Source organism: Ananas comosus, linkage group 8 (assembly GCF_001540865.1).
Source record: "Ananas comosus cultivar F153 linkage group 8, ASM154086v1, whole genome shotgun sequence".
In the NCBI taxonomy this organism is placed as follows: domain Eukaryota; kingdom Viridiplantae; phylum Streptophyta; class Magnoliopsida; order Poales; family Bromeliaceae; genus Ananas; species Ananas comosus.
In genome coordinates, this window is record NC_033628.1 from 2,597,459 (window position 1) to 2,617,554 (window position 20,096).

Below are 20,096 nucleotides of genomic sequence, written 5' to 3' on the forward strand. Positions count from 1 at the left end.
ATAAGTGCTTGCCTTTTTAGTTATAACATATATCCTTATTCAAGAAATAAAATTTTTGCTAAAGAAAAAAAAAGTTTAAAAGCTACAAACTAAATAAATCTTTAAATTTTTAAAAATATGTAATTTTGGAACAACTCTATTTTAATAGCACTTGTCATAATTAGGGTTTGATTGGTCCAAATGGCTCTGAACTAGCGCATTCCTCTTGATTAATTAAAAGCATAATATTCATCTAATCATCATCATTCAAAATAATCATCATACTCCAATAAATTATGTTCTAAATGAAAAATTACTCACATGCATTTTTTACCCATTCACAATCATCTCCCTTCCTTTTTGTTTTGGTTAGTTGCTTTTTGATGTTGTTAGAACGATTCTTAAATTTCAGTCTGGATCTTAGTTGGCTTAAAAATGCCAGTATCCTGTATGGCGAGAGGTCAGATTAAATCGAGTCATAATTAAGATCTGTGGACGCTGTGTCTACACACTTTAAAATGAATTGGTTGCATCTTTCTAACAGCATTAGTATTTGAAATTAATGGTTAGCACCGACGATTCGACAATCTCTGTTAGACGATAAATTTTGGCCGCGGGATTAATGGAGCGGCAGATGATCTCGACAATTTGGTAATTGACAAGAGATAATCATTAAGTTTTAGGATTGAGCCAAAATTATTGGGATTCAATTTTGAAATGAGATTCGGGCTTGTCAGGAAAGTCGGATTCTGATTCGAACTGCAGGGGTTATAAATACCATGCAAGCAAGCAGAGAAAGGCCCTCTATTTAACAAAAACAACAGCAACAATACATCACATATTTGGACGATTTAACTGCAGGAGCAGTTTGGATATTTTCGGTAGTTTTCGCAGCATATTTAGTAGCTTCACCAATCGTGCATCTTCCAAATATTTCAGTCATGTAGGCCGAAATCTCGAATTTTCACTACAACTGAATTAGATTATAAGAACATATTTTTGAAACACTTTTATATAAGTGTTCTATTTATGCCAAAAAAAATTTAAAAAATCTAAATATAAAACCCAATCCACTCAAAAAAAAAAAAAAAATTTCTCTACTCAGCCAATCACACCTAGTCTACTCGGCCCGAGTACAAATTAAAAAAAAAAAATTAATCACCACCTCCCCTTCTCCTCTGCTGTCGCAGCCGACGAAATAGGGTTTCGACGGCTGGAGTTCGGCCGCGAGTATCTCGCAGGGACCGTAAAAGGCTACGATTGCGACGTATTCCTCCGCCACATATCGCTGGAGCAGTGGGTGCCAAATATCAAGATGGTCCTATCTATAGCGATTCCACATATAGCAATATTTTTAAAAAGTGCTGGTAATTTAGTTAGCAATATATTTTTTTTAACTTGTACCGATTTTTAAAACTGTCGCTATGCATTATTTTTGTTGTAGTGTTTAAAAGTTCAGTTTTAAGCCCAAGACCAACCAAATCCATCCAAGAAGGTCAAGTTCCAACAGAGAATGTAAACCGAAAGGGTTGCGACTCCCAACCATTGTAATCGTTTTATATTAAACAATCCCACCTTGAAAAGTAAACAGAAGAACTAAAAATGACCCAACTTGAAAATTGGTGTATATTATATACACTAAATTAAGGACTATATGTACTTATGCATATAGATAGGAAACTTATTTGACAAAAGAGGTACATATATATATATTTTTATCACAATAATAAAATTAGTATTGATAAAGATAAAGATATATAAATGCGGAGAAAAATTAAAACCTGGTAGGGGAAAGAGCACGAGTGACTTTTGTCAATTAGCCTAATAATTTTATTAATTTATTATTATATATTATTATTATTGTTTATTTTAGGTCTAGTTTGAAGAGCCATGGCATGTGGGTTGGACCACAACTTCAATTGCCACACGTTCACAAAAGTTGGTCTTTAAATGCTTAAATCATGTGGCATGTGAGTGATTTTCACCTACTTTTTATCATAAAACCAGCAAATAAATAAAAAAAATTATTAAAAATATAAAAATTAAATTTAGAATTTTTTAAGAACTCAGAGTACTGGCTCTCATACTATATGATGGACAAAAATTTTATGGACATAGTCCCCATGGGACTATACGGATCGGCGCCATGTGGTCGGTCCGACCGCCACGGCTGGAAAGAAAAAAAAAAAGCCCCGTGTTTTTAGAGAGAGAGAAAAAAAGCAACTGAGAAAGGCATCCGTCGGATCGGCCACATGGTGCCGATGGATCGGCCACGGATGGAAAGAAAAAAAGAAAAGCCCTATGTTTTTAGAGAGAGAGAGAGAAAAAGAAATGAGAAAGACACCTGTCGGATCGGCCATGTGGTGCCGATCTGCATAGTTTGTAAACTAATTAGTTTGAAAATTATTTTCATAAAATTAATTTTGTCTCTGTATAATGGGTTGGGATTAATCTCAACAACTTTTGCTGGCTTTTAATGCTTGTTCCCTCGTGAGATGTATCTATCGAAGAAGTGTTTTCGTAGCAGGTGATGTGATGTCTCTTTTATTGGTGGCCGTTGGTGCCATTGTTTGAATATATTTTTTTCATTCAAACATAGTGCTACGTAAATTATACCTTAAATCAGAGTATGATAATATATTTTTATCATATGTAATGCATCTTTCCTGCAATTCATAGTAGAGCCTGCATCTCTCTTATGAAGTCACGCAACAAGAAGTAAAGAGTTTATAAAACTCCAATTTAAAAGAAATAAAAATAGAATTAAAAAAAGCTCCAATTTGACATATATATATATATATATATATATATATATATATATATATATAATATACTATACATATAAATTAGACTGGGATTTACCTATTATAGTAAAAACACTCTTTTTATCTTAGTTTTTAACCCTGGATGAAAAATTGTAGGGTTAGGATGATATTAGTCGGTTAGAGTTGATGGTCCTCCTAGGGTTGAGTGGTCCTACTGGGTTATAGTATTTAATCCAATGGCTAGAAAATGATAAAAGAGTTGATCCAATGCTAAAAAAACTGGTAGCAACAATAGAATTTGTACTAATAGTAGCCCAGTCCACTCTATATATATAAATATAGAGAGAGAAGTGCTGGTACTTTTCGTAAGGCACGAGGCCTCCGTGCTTCCACTTTGTTTCGATGTTCGGACTTTCGAATCGACGATCGTTCCGTTATGTTGATCTAGAGTATTTAAAGTACCAAGAAATTAAATTTTTGCGATTTTTCGATATCATTTGCCTAGTGACGAAGGGGCTCAAATCAATATGTTAACAGCCTGGTGAGCCCAGTTGCAAGTTAATCGGATGTAGAAATAATCCAATATCACGTGAAATTTTGATAGAAAATTCTTTATACCATATAAAACAAGATCAATAACTTTGATCTAAAATTTTAATGTCATATCATCATATTTTGTGAGATTTTTATTTTCAGCCGTTGATTTTGAGCCACTTCGATCACTAGGCAAATGATATCGAAAAATCGCAAAATTTATTTTCTAGATACTTCAAATACTCTAGATCAAGTCTAACGGAGCCGATCGTCGATTTGAAAGTCCCAACATCGAAAACAAAGTGGAAGCACGGAGCGCTCCGTGCTTCCGAAAGCACCCCAGACGCACTCTATATATATATATATATATATATTCGATTTTGTATTTTATTTTTTTAGAAAACATTTTTAATAAATTCTATAGACCGTAGTGCTTGGTACATTAATACAGAGAAGAGAAAATTAAAGAAGAAAATAATATTGAGGATCTTCAGTGTGACACTCTGAGGATTTAACTAGTTAGCAGGGCTAAACCTTGTCCGACTATTATATTTTTAAGCAGTGATTAGGTCCAAAAGATTAGCGATACGAGTCCACATTACCTAATATTTGTGAGTATGATTCACTATGACAGGAATCGTCAGTACTAAATTAAGAGGATGAATAATTATAAAATAAATAATTTCTCTAAAAAACATGACCTGTACTTTCCTAAAAATTTATACTGTTAGAGAACAATATTTATATATTTTTATATTTAACACTTCCTTTCACGTCTGGGCTCGAAATTTTTTTAGTTGCCCATGACGTGGGCTTGAATTAAATGGGAAGAAATTAATATGTTAGGAGCCTGACATGACTTGAACTCAGGATCTCCTGCTCTGATACCATATGAAACAACCTTGTACTCTAAAAGCTTAAGCTGTTAGGTATTTATATATTTTTATATTTAACCACGTCTCGTTCAAATCAAAATAAAATATTATTAAAAAAATAACTTTTACGACCATCCTTTAAAATTTAATAATAACAAGCTTTAAGATTTTTATCAACATCAACATCATTGGAGAGAATCTTTTACTATAATTCAATAATAAGTCGCATATATTTGAAAACTTTACCAATTGAATATATCTCTTAATTATTGGCGAAGCATCACATCAACAAAGCTGTTCCCGCGTTTTTAATTTATTTGATACTCTACCATTATAATATAAATATAATAATTAAATAACTATTAATTAAACATAGTAAAATGATCGTGACATATGATTAGTACCCATAGCTCTTTTTTTTTTATTTTTTTTATTTTTTGGGTTTAGTTTAGTGCGTGCCACTCCTTTTCAAATGTGGGTTCCCCCACAAAGAATTAGTACCCAACGAGTACATGATGTGTTAGAAAATTCGTGCCACATTTGGTGCCATCTAATGCGCATAAATTATTTTACATATATAAATTAAAAGAAATAATTTATATTTGTTTCTCTTTTAATTCTTTAATTATATTTAATTAAGTTCATTCAAAATTATTGACACAAAAAAGGGGTAAATTCCATATTTCATCCTCAAATTTTAATTTGTTAATTTTTTTGCTTAAACTTCCAGATTTTTTACAAAGTTTTGTAATCCAATTTAGTTGATTAAATATTAATATTTTTTTAATATAGTGGTAATATAATAGTATTGTGATTGATGATACGTTAATAATTAATATACAATATCATTTTTTTATATCAACGATGCGTAAAAGTTTAGTCAATTAAATTGAATTGTCGGATTTGATTGTAATAATTTTAAAAATTCAAGCTAGAAATTACAGTAAATTAAAGTTTGAAATTACAATGTCATGCGCCGCATAGTTTAAAGATCAAACATTTAATTTATCCATATAAAAAAAAATCTAATATAGCCATATTGGTGATAATTTTTTTTTTTTAAATAATTCATCAGAATGTGTTTATCTTTAAAATATAGTAAATAGTTAACTTTATATTAAATTGAAACTAATTATTAGAATAAATTAAATTTTACAAATAGAAAAAAAAAAAATCATACAACTTTTTTTTAAAAAAAGTAAACTAGAGTAGACAAAAAGGAGATTCAAAAACTAAATAATAAATATAAATTTAGCACGTTAATTAAAATGATAAAATTACGCGTATATTATTTATAATTAGATACAAATCCATCCACTAATATTGGCCCGCTATTATTTATAGTTAGTTTTTGGTATTAAATTGAAATTTTGTTAAAACCAGAGGTGATTTTTAAATTTAACTATTTTGAAACGAGGGCTTTTTTTGCATTTAGACCCCTGATAAATTTTTATTTTAAAAATAACCCTGTCAAAATTTAATTTGCAAAAATGGCTCTGGGCCTGCCACGCAGGCGCCACGTCAGCGCCACGGGGGCTGGGCCCGTGTGTTAAGTTGAACACGGTGAACCATTCACCGTGTTCAAACACGGTGAATGGTTCATCGTGTTNTAAGGAATAAAAATTATTAAATATTTTATATATTGTATAAATAAACAAAAATAAATTACGTATATATATATATATATATATAATTTATTTGGGTTTGGATTCGGATAATATTTCGGGTATCCATACCTATTGACATCCCTACTCCTTATTCCACTTTTCAATATACAAAAAATACGTAAGAAACACGGTGAACCATTCACCGTGTTTAGACACGGCAAATGATTCACCGTGTTTAACTTAATACCCTGGCCCCAGCCCTGCCCGCGTGGCGCTGACGTGGCGCCTGCGTGGTAGGGACAGGGCCATTTTTGCAATTTTAATTTTGATAGGGCTATTTTTAAAATAAAAATTGCTCAGGGGACTATTTGCAAAAAAAGCCCTTGAAACGATTTGAGGCAACAAAATCACGGAATTTCGTCGGGTAGAATTATTAATTTTGACAAAATTTTAATTTAATTTATCAAAATAATTAAAAAATGTTAGAGTGAGTCCACAAAACACGTGAACAAAAAAGTTGAGGGATTTGATTCAAAGAGAAACATTGTTTAGGGGCCTTAGTGCATTTTTGCGTTTTCCTTTCAAACCGGCCGGCCCTCGCCTTAAGCTACGGATGACGTCACCCTCGCGGCAACCGACACGTCATCCGGTCATGTCCTACGTGGCAAGAGGGTTTGACCGGGTACCGACGGAGGTGACCGGCCCGCGATTCTAAAACGCGCCGACTCCGCACCGCTACGACAAATTTTTTTTTTTTCAAAAAAAAATAAAAATAAAAATGTGTGAAAACCCCTCAATTATTTGGAAATGGAATAATTATTGTTTTCTTTCATTAAGACCCCTCAACTTCTCAATTTAAAATTGAGTATTATACTTAATCGAGTCAAAAATTTATTGACTTACTAATATTACTGGCTATCAACTATTTAATTTAAAGTTTTTTAAATAACTAACTTTGATAAAATTGTTAATAATTTTAACAAATTTTTTGATTTTTTTACTAAAACTATTTGATTAAGAAATCAAAAAAGTTAAAGTTGACGATATTATTTTGAACTGAATTATGGGCAGAGAAATGCAAAGTCTACTAGTTGAAGAATTATGTTTTGCAAGCCATTTTGAAATGGCTCCATCAAGTTTGAAGTTTTTTACTTTTTAAGTTTCTATAATCAAAATAATATTAGTTAAAAATTATATATTTTATTAAATTTATCAAATATTTGAACCCGTATTGCTGCCAGCATCGGCAGAGGTGTGGGTGAAGTAGGAGAGAGAGGAGCACGGTGTCGACGTTGGAGCGATGAAGGAGAAGGAGAAGGAGACAGAAAATAGAGAGAAAGCGGGAGGAAAATAAGAGAAATGAACGACAAGTAGACAGACGAAGAGAGCAGAAGAAAACATACGAGAGAGAGAAAGAAGATAGAAAAAAAAAATACTTTGATCAGTTTACTAAAAATTCAGATCTAATCTATAACATCTAAAAATAAACATATGTTTACAAAAATAAAAACCCAATAGATTTTTTTAAACAAGTGAGCCAAAAAGAAAAAGAGTACAACAGGCCCTAAACTTTTATTTTCTCATAAACGGTCATTTGGATTTTTTAACTTTGACAATTAAATCACTAAATTTTTTTAGATAGTTTATTAGATCTCTCTCCTCAATCCAAGTTATTTATTCCATTCCAATTTTGCTCCAAGTTATTTATTCCATTCCAATTTTGCTAATTAAGTTCGAGAATTTGAGAATAGAATTGACCTATATTAAATTTTACAAAAATAACATTTATTTCATTTTTGAACCTTTATAAGATAACTATAAGATATACAATCTGAACAGTTATACAATTAGTAATTTGGATTAAAAAAAAAATCATTGAACTGTCTAATACAGTTATGAAAATTTAATTTGTTAGAATAATAATTTAGTCACCCTCTTGTAAAAAAGCAATAGATTCAAAAAATCTCTATACATCTCATATATTTTTCTCTTAAAAAAAAAAAAAAAGTGAAATTGCACTTTTCATTCTCTAATAATGAGGCGTGCAAGCAATTCGATACTTAATTTTTAATTTATTCTCAATATTTTGGCGCAAACTTTCGAAATTAGTGTGATTAAATCCTGTAATATAATTGATAATGCAGTAACTCCATGTACTATTCAACAAAATTGGATCGTACAATTTAGTTGCAACAATTTTAATTTTTTTTTTTGAGAAAAAAATAGCATGCTATCCGTTTCATTCATTGAAGAGATAAATTAAGTTACAAGAATAGAGCATCCAGGCCCCTAAAAAAAAAAATTAAAAAAATAAAAAAAAAACGTCACCATCTCTGAAGTGAACAATTTAAAAAGTTAAGAGTCTAAAAATTAACAACAAAGTAAAAGCCGAGGACCAAAACGTCACGATTGTAAAGTTTGAAGACCAAAAATATAATTTAACCAATCACCCATAAACCCCCAAAAAAGAATAAAAACAAAAACATAAAAAAACAGGAAACCCGTAATGGGGGACACGTCTCCGTTCTCCCCCTTCAAATTCCCGAAATTTCGCCTCGTAGTGGAAAAAGCCCCCCTCCTCCTCCTCCTCCTCCTCCTCCTCCGCCATTATTATCCCTCTCCTCGAGTTCCCTCTCCTCCTCCTTCATCTCCCCGCCATTCCCTTTCGATCCCCTCCCCATTCTCCTCCCTCTCCCGAGATCCGCGTTGTCGATCCGTTTCCCCCCTCGGAAACCACCCAAAGATCGGGTTCCTCCCCGATTCCCGCTTCAAAATCGGTTCTTTTGACCCCCCCCTTAGCTCGATTTCGCGTCCATTGTGGAGATTTGAACTAAAGTTTTGATTTTTCTGGTTATTGTGATGGTTTTTTAGTGTTGTTGTACTTGTTGTGGGCGTCGGTGGGGTTCGTGGATTCCATTGGCATTTCCCAATTTCGGCGCTTTAGATGCTAATTAGGGGATTAGGGTTCCAAAGCCGCCACATTTGGAACCATGTTAGGGTTCTTTTCTTGAATAGGAAGGAAGAATCCCCCCCTTTTTTTCCCTTCCGTTATTATTATTTGCATTAATTGGTCACTTCAATTTGTGATTTTAGCTCAGATTCAAAGCTAGGGTTTTACAGTAACCCTGCTTTAGATTTGGCTCCAATTGTAGTTATCTTGAGCTCCTTGTGGGCTACAAACTTATGAGGCGGCGCCCCGCGACGTCGGGCCACCACGAAGAGATGGAGAAATCCAATTGTAAGTCGCCGCCGTCGCGGCTTTGCTTCCTCGCAACGCTTTCCGCCATGTTCTGGATCTTGATCTTCTACTTCCACTTCTCTGTTCTCACCGGCACCCCAATTAGCCCGCCGGATCAATCCGAATTTTCAGACGATAGTAGGCCATTCGAACCCCTCCCGACGATGCCGAGTCATCAGCATTTTGCTGAGCATCAAGAGCCCAAAACTTTCCCCTTCGCCCGCGCACTTAGGACGGTCGAGAACAAGAGCGATCCGTGCGGCGGGAGGTACATTTACGTGCACGATCTTCCGTCCAGGTTCAATGATGATATGATCAGGGACTGCCGCAAGCTCAGCCTTTGGACCAACATGTGCAAGTTCATGAGCAATGCCGGCCTCGGCCCGCCGCTGGATAACACCGAGGGCGTGTTCTCCAACACCGGCTGGTACGCCACCAACCAATTCGCGGTCGACGTGGTCTTCGGCAACCGGATGAAGCAGTACGAATGCTTGACCAAAGATTCGTCGATCGCGGCCGCCGTGTTCGTGCCGTTTTACGCGGGGTTCGATATTGCGAGGTACCTTTGGGGGCACAATATCTCGGTGCGCGACGCGGCCTCGCTCGATTTGGTGGATTGGCTCACGAAGAGGCCGGAGTGGAACGTAATGGGCGGGCGGGACCACTTCTTGGTCGCCGGAAGGATCACTTGGGACTTCCGGAGGCTCACGGAGGAAGAAACGGATTGGGGAAATAAGCTCTTGTTCTTGCCCGCCGCGAAGAACATGTCCATGCTAGTGGTCGAAGCGAGCCCGTGGAATGCCAATGATTTTGGGATACCGTATCCGACTTACTTCCACCCTGCTAAGGACGCCGAGGTTTTCCTTTGGCAGGATAGGATGAGGAAGCTGGAAAGGAAGTGGCTTTTCTCCTTTGCTGGGGCGCCTCGCCCCGGCAATCTCAAATCGATCCGAGGGCAGATAATAGATCAGTGCAAGATGTCGAGTGCGTGTAAATTGTTGGAGTGCGGTTCTGGGGAGAGTAAATGCCACTCTCCAAGTAGCGTAATGCAGATGTTTCAGAGCTCGCTGTTTTGCTTGCAACCTCAGGGGGATTCGTACACTCGAAGATCGGCGTTCGATTCGATATTGGCTGGGTGTATCCCTGTTTTCTTCCACCCCGGTTCGGCTTATATCCAGTACACATGGCATCTTCCTAGGAATTATTCAAGGTACTCGGTGTTTATACCGGAGGACGATATTCGAAAGAGAAATGTTAGCATCGAGGAAAGGCTTCGGAAGATTCCGCCCGATGTCGTCAAAGCGATGAGAGAAGAGGTGATCAGCCTAATACCGAGGTTGATTTACGCAGATCCTAGGTCGAAGTTGGAAACCCTAAAGGACGCCTTTGATGTTGCTGTAGAGGCCATTATAGACAAAGTTACAAAGTTGAGGAGGGATATAATTGAGGGTCGTGAAGATAAAGATTTCATCGAGGAGAACAGTTGGAAGTATGCTTTGTTGGAGGACGGTCATAGGACGATCGGGGCTCATGAATGGGATCCCTTCTTTTCTAAGCCTAAGGACGGAAGCGGAGATTCTAAAAGTTCGTCTGCCGAAGCTGCGAAAAACTCTTGGAAAAATGAACAAAGGAGCCAACATTGACCTCTCAGTATGTTGCTCTTTTATCGAAGGTACTTCGAGGCAAGTTCATCGCCAGAGATCGAAGTTGCTCCGCACAATTATTGCTCTTTCCGTGATTTTGATCTTCGTAATTTGATGAGCTTATCTCTTTAAGTTTGTAAGGAATACACCTATGCCCGTGTCCAAAACTAAAAGTAGGCGCTCGACGTTCTTTTCCAGATATATTTCATTCTTTCTATAGGCTAGAAATTTTATTTGATGTTATATGCATTAATAATTCTCTGTACTTCTTATAGGTTCTACAAAGATACAAATACTTCTATTGTATCATTTTGTTTTGTTCTCTTAATGTTGTGAATGAAAAATGAGGAGAATAGTGAAGTCCTTTTGAGTTCTATAACTCTATTTTTTATCCTCAATTTGCATGTCCTTAATACAAGACTATTATCTGCTCGAAGGATGTGTGTTTATATTCTTTACACTTTACGCTTTTTTGGTTGCTTTTATGATGGTTAGTTAGTTGAGTTCTGTGAATTGACACATTTTCTCGCTGGTTTAGCGTTTGGATCTTCTTGAATTCTCAAACGGAGGGTTACGGAAATCTTACGTGCAAAGAATGTTGGCAAGCACTTTCGTGCCAGATCTGCAGATTATAAGCCGGTATCGACACAGCAACAGTCGAGGAAAGGTATCGATGCAACAACCGAAAATTGTTACCGTGGTGATTGTGTTTCCAGGACTTTTTACATGGAGCCAAACGCATTTATAATGCACCACTTGGTGTTAGATGGAATTAAAGTGTTGGTGAGAGGAAATAGGCTTTTTATGACCTCCATACGACGGGACCGTGTTTTTGTCTACAATTATTTGCTTCCCATCGCATGGTGAAAGTTAAAAGTAATCGGCGCGGTAAAGTTCCTGCATGTTCATTTGTACTTTGGAATGAATTACTGTCCTAGGAAGAGTTAGTAAAATTCAGCTTTGGACTGTGTTCTTGTTGTTGAGTTTGTACCGAAGCATGCTTGGTTGTACCATTGTAATTTTGTCATCTCATTCTCTGTAAGGTTAATGTTAATAGAATGCATTATTTTGAGATTGATTCTGAACATCCTATTAGTATTGTCAACATCCTCATCTGTTCCTACAAATGTTTATTTGCTTGATGCTCCAAAGTTTCTACTCTCCTCTTTGGGTTCTGTCGAAAGTGCAGCATCTATTTCCTCATTTTATCTTGTAGTTTTTCTGATCAAAGCGAAACCGAGAATGATTCTTGTTCTTTTGGACTCTGACATGTTTGAATCAGAATCTAAGGATGGAGCTGTAATTTTTTTCGCATTGAGTTTTTAAAACTGTGTCTGCATCAAGTATGTGTGGCATGGCCTTGAGCACTGTGATTTGTGAACAGCTACTGAAAATTTACCTGTGATCTTTGATTGTTTGTATAAACCTTCAATTGCATATTTATGGAGAAATTAGATACCCCTGCAATCTCTGTAATGGCATGTTCTTGAATTAGTATTTGTTTCATGTTTCAACTTAGATGGTGTTTGTGACGCTCCAATAGTCTCACATCTGACGGGAAAAGATTATGATTGGGAATATAACAATCATGAACTATAATTACAATAACTGTATTTAAGTATTTTGGGGCCGTGGTTTTGAGCCCAACGAGTTATTATTATTAGTGAGGTGACATAGAATTGTAAAGAAATAGTTTTTAAATCACATTTGACTGATTAGCCCGACCCACAATATGGTGAGAATCGAGTCATAGTTTTGACCCATTGGAGTTGAGCTCCGTCTGGACAAACCCGACCCGGCCCATTTTACATAATGGTGCCGGGTCTCGGCAACACTTATGTTGCTTTTAGACCTATTAAAGTGATATATTGTATCACTTGAAAGTTTTTTTTGTTTTTTGTTTTTAACTTAATATATATATATATGATAATATTTTAGTCTTTAAGAAGCTGGGGAACGAGCCTTGTATATGAAAGCACAAGCAAGGATCGAACATCCAACCTGTAGAACAACAACCCGGCTAACAATCGCTAGTCAACTCGAATAACACTTGAAATAGAGACAAGGAAAAGACGTGTCTAAAGCCGACACGGCCCAAATTTTTTCGTGCCAAAGTGGGTCAGGGGTGGGGATTCAGATCCGTGTCGTGTCGTGTCGTGTCGTGCTGGGCCGCCTTTTTCTAGACCAAGGCCTGACGCTACCCCCGTCCTCGACCATTTTGGAAAGGGTTGTGTCGTGCCGGGCTATGGACTCGCCCATTTTTTTTTTCAAATTTTAATTTTGGAAAAAAAAAGAAAAAAAGGTCATGCCGGCCCATGGTGTAGGGCCATGGGCCAGTCTTGTGGCATGGCACGGACTGGAGCTGTACGTCCACGGGCTGTTCGGTCCGTTTTACATCCCTACGCTCAGCTCGTCTTATTCCCCTATACATGAAGTAATCTTAATTTTTAAGAAGGGTAAACTTTAAATACCACTTCTATGATTTCGCACACTTTAGTACCCTGTGATTTAAAGTGTATAAAGTTAGTGTCATGTGGTTTCAATTTTATCTTTTCGTCAGCTTTTCCGTTAATATTTCGTTAAATTATATACAAAATACTTCAGATATCCCACCTAGGTTTATCGAATATTCACTTTAGTACCCTTTAGTTTTAACTTTGTCATTGATTTAATGAAAAAAATTAGTGAAATTGATAATAAAAAGATAAAAATGAAACCACAGAACACTAAATTGATACACTTTAAAACATAGGATACTAAAGTGAGAAAGTATGAAACCACATGAATAGTATTTGAAGTTATCCTTTTAAGAATGAAGTATAAGATGAATCACAAAGAGGTGACAATTATAGAAATCTTCTCGCTCCACAATTTTTATAAGAAAAAAAAGTTTCATTTTGGTCCCCTAAAGACTAGAATTTATAACATTTTAGTTTTTACTATGTTTTATTATATAATTTTTTTTAGAAAAAAAACCTGAGGAGGACCATGATCACTGTGGGCCATAATGTAGTTCAGTACCTGACTAGTCACACTTAAAAAAATAAAAAATAAAAAAACAGAAAAAAAAAATGCAAGCTTCCATGTATATTCAAAATTGTTTTAGGGACCTTTTCTAAACCTTTAAAAGAAAATAAAAAAGTTTCATGCATGTCTAGTTTTAAAAAAATCTTAATAATTATTTGGCAAAATAACCACTCCATTTTTTTTTTAGTTTTCTCTCCACTCCCATACAAATTAAAGTTGGCCTGATGTGGTTTTAATTAAATAGTTGTATAAATTAATAACAATGCACAAGATCACAATTGTTTAAAGTAATGTGACAAAGTTACACTGAAGATCACACCTCATAAACAGCCCTTCACTACCTAACATATATTCCTCTCATGGTGTGTAGCTTTGTGTATCCTTTCCCATTGGAGAAGAGCCACTTTTCAATAATTCATGACTAAATAAACAAAAGTGTTCATAAAAATACTAGTAGATAAATCCAAGTGATTAAAATTGGAAGTAGCCCTTCACCTTCCATTACCAATTAAATTAACTATGATCCAAAGCGAAATTTATATAATCCATCTCGGATTTATTTGCTATGGCTAGCTATAACTTATATATAAGTGTTTTTTGAATAGAGCTATTTTTTTTTTACTAAAAACTTGTTTGCCTCGGTTATAAGGCATGCATGATGTTGTTCTAAGAAGTATTTTGAGTTGTTCTGTCATCTAAATAGGATCTTCTTATTGGCTTAAAAGAGCCAGCATCCTACCCTGTGGCAGGAGATTATGTTGGATCAAGTTATGTTCGAAATGGTGAGAGGTCGGATTAGGCTGAGTCATGTTCGAAATGATGTGAGGCTGGTGAGGCCGAGTCACAGTCGAAATCAGTGGGCACCATATCTGTACACTTTAAGTGAATTTGTTGCGTATTGCTAATAGCTCAAGCTTTTTGGGATTAATGGTTGGCAGCAACGATCCGGCACTTCTATCTTTGAGGCTTAAACTCCTATTTTAGTTTTCCCCATAGCAGAAATACTCGACTTATTTGTTTGCTAAGTGCTTTAGTTAATACAGATGACTGTAACTGAAACCCTAAAAGCAGAATCACAGGTGAGGCTGAGCAAACACTAAAATTCCGTGAAAGCAATATTCCTACAACAGCGGAAGGAAGTTTCAAATTAGAACTTTCTTTCTGTAGTAAGGAAAAGAAAATTTTGATTAATTAGGTGCGTTTACTCTCAAACTTGTCATCTCATTGCTTTACTTTTTTTCTTTTCTTTTTTGCATTTTGGGAGCTACAAAGCATGTTAAGAATGGGGAATTGAACGTAGGAACTTTTATCAGTATTGAATATAAAATATTAAGACACAGTTCTCTGATAGCTATTTTAAACTTTAGAGACGATTGTTTATTCATGTAGTATTAAAGTAAGAGGTCTTGAGTTTAGATCCTTCCTGTTAGCTTTGTTTAATTATTTTCTATTAATTTAATTCAAGTCTACATCTAAAATATGTTCTCCTATATATATCAGTTGCCAGATTTTATTTTGGATAAGCTGTTGTTATATTTGTTAAATTTCATCAAAATTAGAAAGACAATGTACATTGGAGCCACTGCTCTCTCATCAGCTTAGTTAAAACCATGTTTAACAAACACTAGTAAAATATAATGTGCACAAATGCCAAATGATTAAATCTCATTATCTATATAATCTAAACACAGTTACTAAAAAAATGGTATCTCTACATTGCATGCTTACACTAATCTAATACAGGAGCACCAGCTAGATTTATAGTAAAAAATCATGTTTTCTCCTAATTAACTTTGGGTGCTGATGGATTTTGCAAACTATTATCTCATTTTGTAATTAATCATATAGCTTAATGCTCAGCCCATTAAATAAACACATTAACATATAATTAAATAATGCCTTTTAGGTTGTGTCTGTGTGTATATATATATATATAGTTATAGTGTCATGCAACTTTATTGCTCTTTTATTTAAAGTAAACAATAAGATTGTAACATGCCACATTTAATTATATATCACATAAAAGCACACTATTTGGCACAAATTACTTTGTGTAGTGGGACATTAATAATAGTACTTTTCCCTCCACAAGTCTTTGAAAAGCCTCAAAATGTGCTTATTAAAATCAATAAATATGGGAGGATAATGCTCAATAATTAATGCATGGCTTATTATTCTCTGATCTTTTTCTTTCCAAGAGGGGGGAGAAGCTACGTACACAATGCAATTTGAGAAGTCCCTTCACATGGCCTCCATCTTCTTGCTAATGTATTTAAGTAGTAAAGCATAACAAGTACACTAAAAAGGCCAAGGCCATGTGTGCATGTGGGTGATGAGGAGGGGTTTGAGTTGGATGAGTGTACTGCGGTTGGTGGCCGCATCTATTTGATTGCACCTCTCTCTCTCTCTCTCTCTCTCTCTCTCTCTCTCTCTTGTTGTTTGCACTTGGTGCATGTGTACATTTGTGCTCTGCTCTTTCCTTAAAACTATAACACCTAAATAGTCTCACATCGAATAAAAAAAAATTTTAATTGAGAATATAAGAGGCCACCTATCCTAATAATAATAATAGGGGTTAAGCATTTTCGATTAGTGGTGCATTTTGGGCTTCTGAGAGCTTATTAAGTACTTATGCAGGGCAAAGTGCTATATCATAAGTTTGGTGGGAGTCACCTCTTGAACTCGTAGGAGTCACCTCTATAATCTCATATTGCTTGATAATTCTGATTTTTATGTTTGTGATCGGATTAAGACCTGAAAAGAATATCAAGATTTAAACGGGCAGTCCTACATCAGAGGAAAAAAAAAGGGTTTTTGATTGAGAATATAAAAGGCAACACACCTAGTAGTAATAAATCGGACTTAAGTATTTTGGATTGATGATTTAGAGCCCAACGAATTATTATTGTTAACGAGCTAGTTCATTACAAATACTATTCTTGCAACGTTTTCTATCAAATTGACTAATATAATATAGAAGCTACTTTGAAGTCCTTTTTGGGTCCAAGAGATTTGATGTTTAATTTTCACATTCCTGTTTTAAGGGACGTAATTCTGTTTGTTATTCAGTTATCGCTTTCGTTGCCTCTACGACCAGTGTACATGATTCAATTCACCCGGGATATCCATCATGCACATTGTCAACCGAAAGATCGATTAGGATGTTAGGTATAATCGATAGCCAATTCTTATATTATCGTTAAAAGTCAGGTGTTAAAGTTACTCCTAAACTATTTCTTATCAGATCGATCTTTTGAGTAATGGGTACATTCAGCTTCATTATCTCATTTTTCAATCTGCACCATCCAACCATTTTAACCGGTCACTTCGATTTTTCAAGTTGGAAAGAAAACATTCAATGAGTGGCATAAACTAGGGTGTGAGATGGAATATATGAATGGACGGCAGGGTACGGTACATGGGGTATACAGATGCACGGGGTGCAAGCAAGACCTCTCTCTCTCTCTCTCTAACAAAATTGGAGAGAGATGATTTGTGGTTTCTCTCTCATTCCAGTGTAGGGGCATAAATCAACATGGGAAGATTCTAAGAGGGAGGGCCCAATGACAAAATTGGTGCACTTGGGTTCATGCCATTTTGCTCTCTAACTAAACTACATTAGGAGAAAAAGTTACACAAAAATAGTACAAAGGAATGGGGAGGATACAGTTGAGTCGGTTGGGTTGACTTTTCAGGGAGAACAAGGGTCATGTTAGCTTCTGTACTCTTATATATATATATATATATATATATATGTATATAGTCCGGTTATGGTGCTTGTAAAAGCATCAAGCACTTGGTGCTTATAAATTTTTTACCGTTAGATCTATGCTTTTGATCATTTTTACCCGTTAGATTATACTATTCAACCAACCACTCACTCAACCCTAGGGGGCCCACATCATCCTAACCGTATATTTCTTAATCCAAGGGCCGAAAACTTATAAACACCAATGACTCAGTACTTTTAAAAGCATAGAAGCTCAATTCTCTCTCTCTCTCTCTCTCTCTCTCTCTCTCTCTATATATATATATATATATATATATATGCTTTTTAATTTGGAATTGGAAAGAGGCATCTTAAAAACCTTATGTGGCACAAAATTAAGTTCATTGAAGTGGGTTTTCATTTTTGGGTAAATTTTAATGGTGGGTTCCATGGTTTTATTCTTATTACTTAAATCTTATTAGAGTGCTGTTCTGATATTTTTCACAAGATTGTTTTGGTCAGTCTGATTAAAATTTGATTTTTGTTCGGTTTTTGATCTATATAAATGTGTCATGTTTGTGTTTGGTTTGAATTTCAATGTAAACTTGTTCGAATCCTGAGTCAAAATGAGTATTTAAATAATTTACATGTCGAGTTTAGAACAAGTTAAATCTGATTCAAATCCAAAATTTAGTGGTGTTGACAACACAACCTCTTTTAAAAAACTAAAATAGTAACATCAGAATGCCTAAGTGTTATAAATGAAATAATAAGACATCAAAATGCACTTTAATTACCACATTACTCTTTTATGAAATGTACCATCTCTCACACACGCACATTTGAGCATAGGAATATCAACAGGTCGGTTTTTGGACGACTTTTGTAATATCCAAAATTGAACCTGAATAAGAACACGAACCCGAAGCCTGAAAATGTAGCAACTGTATAACAAAGAAATTACAATAGTGATCGATAGCAACCAAAGACTGAGAACCAGGTAATGCAGGTATTAATTATATTCATAATCATCTAAGTGACAATATCTCTACCAACTATATTATTACACATTTGAAATACTCATTGAGGTTTCTTTGGTGGTAAAAAATTAATATGCCTCTAATCCAAGCAACCAAATTGTTTATCCTATATGGAGGTAATGACTTTAATTAGGGAAAGCACCCAAAGAGCTAATCTAGGATAGAGGACTTTTAGGTAAGATGATTACTAAGCTTCAAAGCAAGTGCTTATAGTAGTTAGTAAGTCAATAAAAAATTAATATATGAGCACAAAAGGGAGAAAAGTTATAGGAGTTGCTTATGATTGTTCATCAATGGCTAATGATGCTCTATCATTTCTCTTTAATTTCCTCTTATTACCTTTTCTTTTTCACCAACTTTATCTTGCCTTGCACTGCCTATGACATTTTTCTATATTAGCTACCAATCCAAATGCTAACTTTAGTTGAAGATATAGTGTGAGACATATAATTGCAATATTTAATAATTTTGAGATGAAAAGGTAGTTTTTTTAAAAAAATTAGAAAGATAGTATGTTATATGCTTATTTATTAAAATTTTATTTGGAGTAAAATAAGTTATTTTTGAATAACTTATTCGGTATGAAAATTTTTCTTGTTTGGTTGGAGATAAAAAATTAAAATTTTACTCTTTAAAAGGTTTTGTATTCATAATTTGCTAGGATGATATATTTCACCTTTAAAATTTATATTATTTTGAAAACTTGACTAGAAAGTAGAATATGTTATTTTATTCTAGATATTTAATCGTATTTTTCATCTACGAAATACTACAACATTTTAAGAAAATCAAAGACATATGTGAAATAAAATATTCAAACATCGAAACAGAATCTAAACAAAATGAATTCAGCTACAAAAAGTAAGTTATTGGTCCTATTAGGTTTTTGGCACTTGAATGAAGAGATGTACTATTAGGATGATAATAGTTCCTTAGAGTTTAGCGGGTGGCTGATAAAATAGTATGATCTAAGAGGTCAAAATGGTCACAAGGTAAGTCTACTGGCGGAAAACTTGAAAGCGCCAAGTGCTTGGTGCTACTAACAGTATTGTAGCAGAACTCTCTCTCTCTCTCTCTCTCTGAGTGTATCTTTTTTTTGTACTCATAAATTTTTAGCCATTGAATGAAGGAATGTGCAATTAGGATGATGGTAGTCTCCAATTTGGATGAAAGTTGTCATCTAGAGTTGAGTGGTGGTTTGTTGAATAGTATGATTTAACAGGTAGAAATGGTCAAAATGGTAGATTTAACGGCCGAAAACTTATGATATAAAAGGGTTTATATTTATGAGAATATAGTAGCTGGACTATATATATATATATAGTTGAGCTAGAATACTATCGATAGCAAACGACCTCCGTTGCCACCCATTTGTTTTTGATGATGGAGCATCCAAATCGACGATCGGTACCGTTGAACATGATCTATACCACTTGAAGTGTTTAGAAATCAAATTTCATATATTTTCGATATTGTTCTCTTATCCATCAAGTGGACACAAAAATGAACGGTTGAAAATGAATATTCTTTAAAAACTGATGATAGGACCCTTGTAATCAAGATCAAGAGTATAGATCTTGTTTTAAATAGTTTAAAGAATTTTCTAACAAAAATTCAATTGATTTGAATATCTTTACGCCGTTAAATAAGAAAACGTATCATATCGATCATTAAAATTA

The 20,096-nt window shown here is 34.8% G+C and overlaps 1 protein-coding gene across 1 annotated transcript; it reads left to right on the top strand.

Moving 5' to 3' along the window:
- Window positions 8,268-11,716, top strand: LOC109714469 (xyloglucan galactosyltransferase KATAMARI1 homolog). Its single transcript, XM_020239109.1, has one exon. The coding sequence runs from the start codon at window positions 8,944-8,946 to the stop codon at window positions 10,639-10,641; it is 1,698 nt and encodes a 565-aa protein (XP_020094698.1). The 5' UTR covers window positions 8,268-8,943; the 3' UTR covers window positions 10,642-11,716.

What these genes read in the sequence shown, in the direction of transcription:
- LOC109714469 (XM_020239109.1), top strand. Translation starts at nt 8,944, where the DNA reads ATGAGGCGGCGCCCCGCGACGTCGGGCCACCACGAAGAGATGGAGAAA.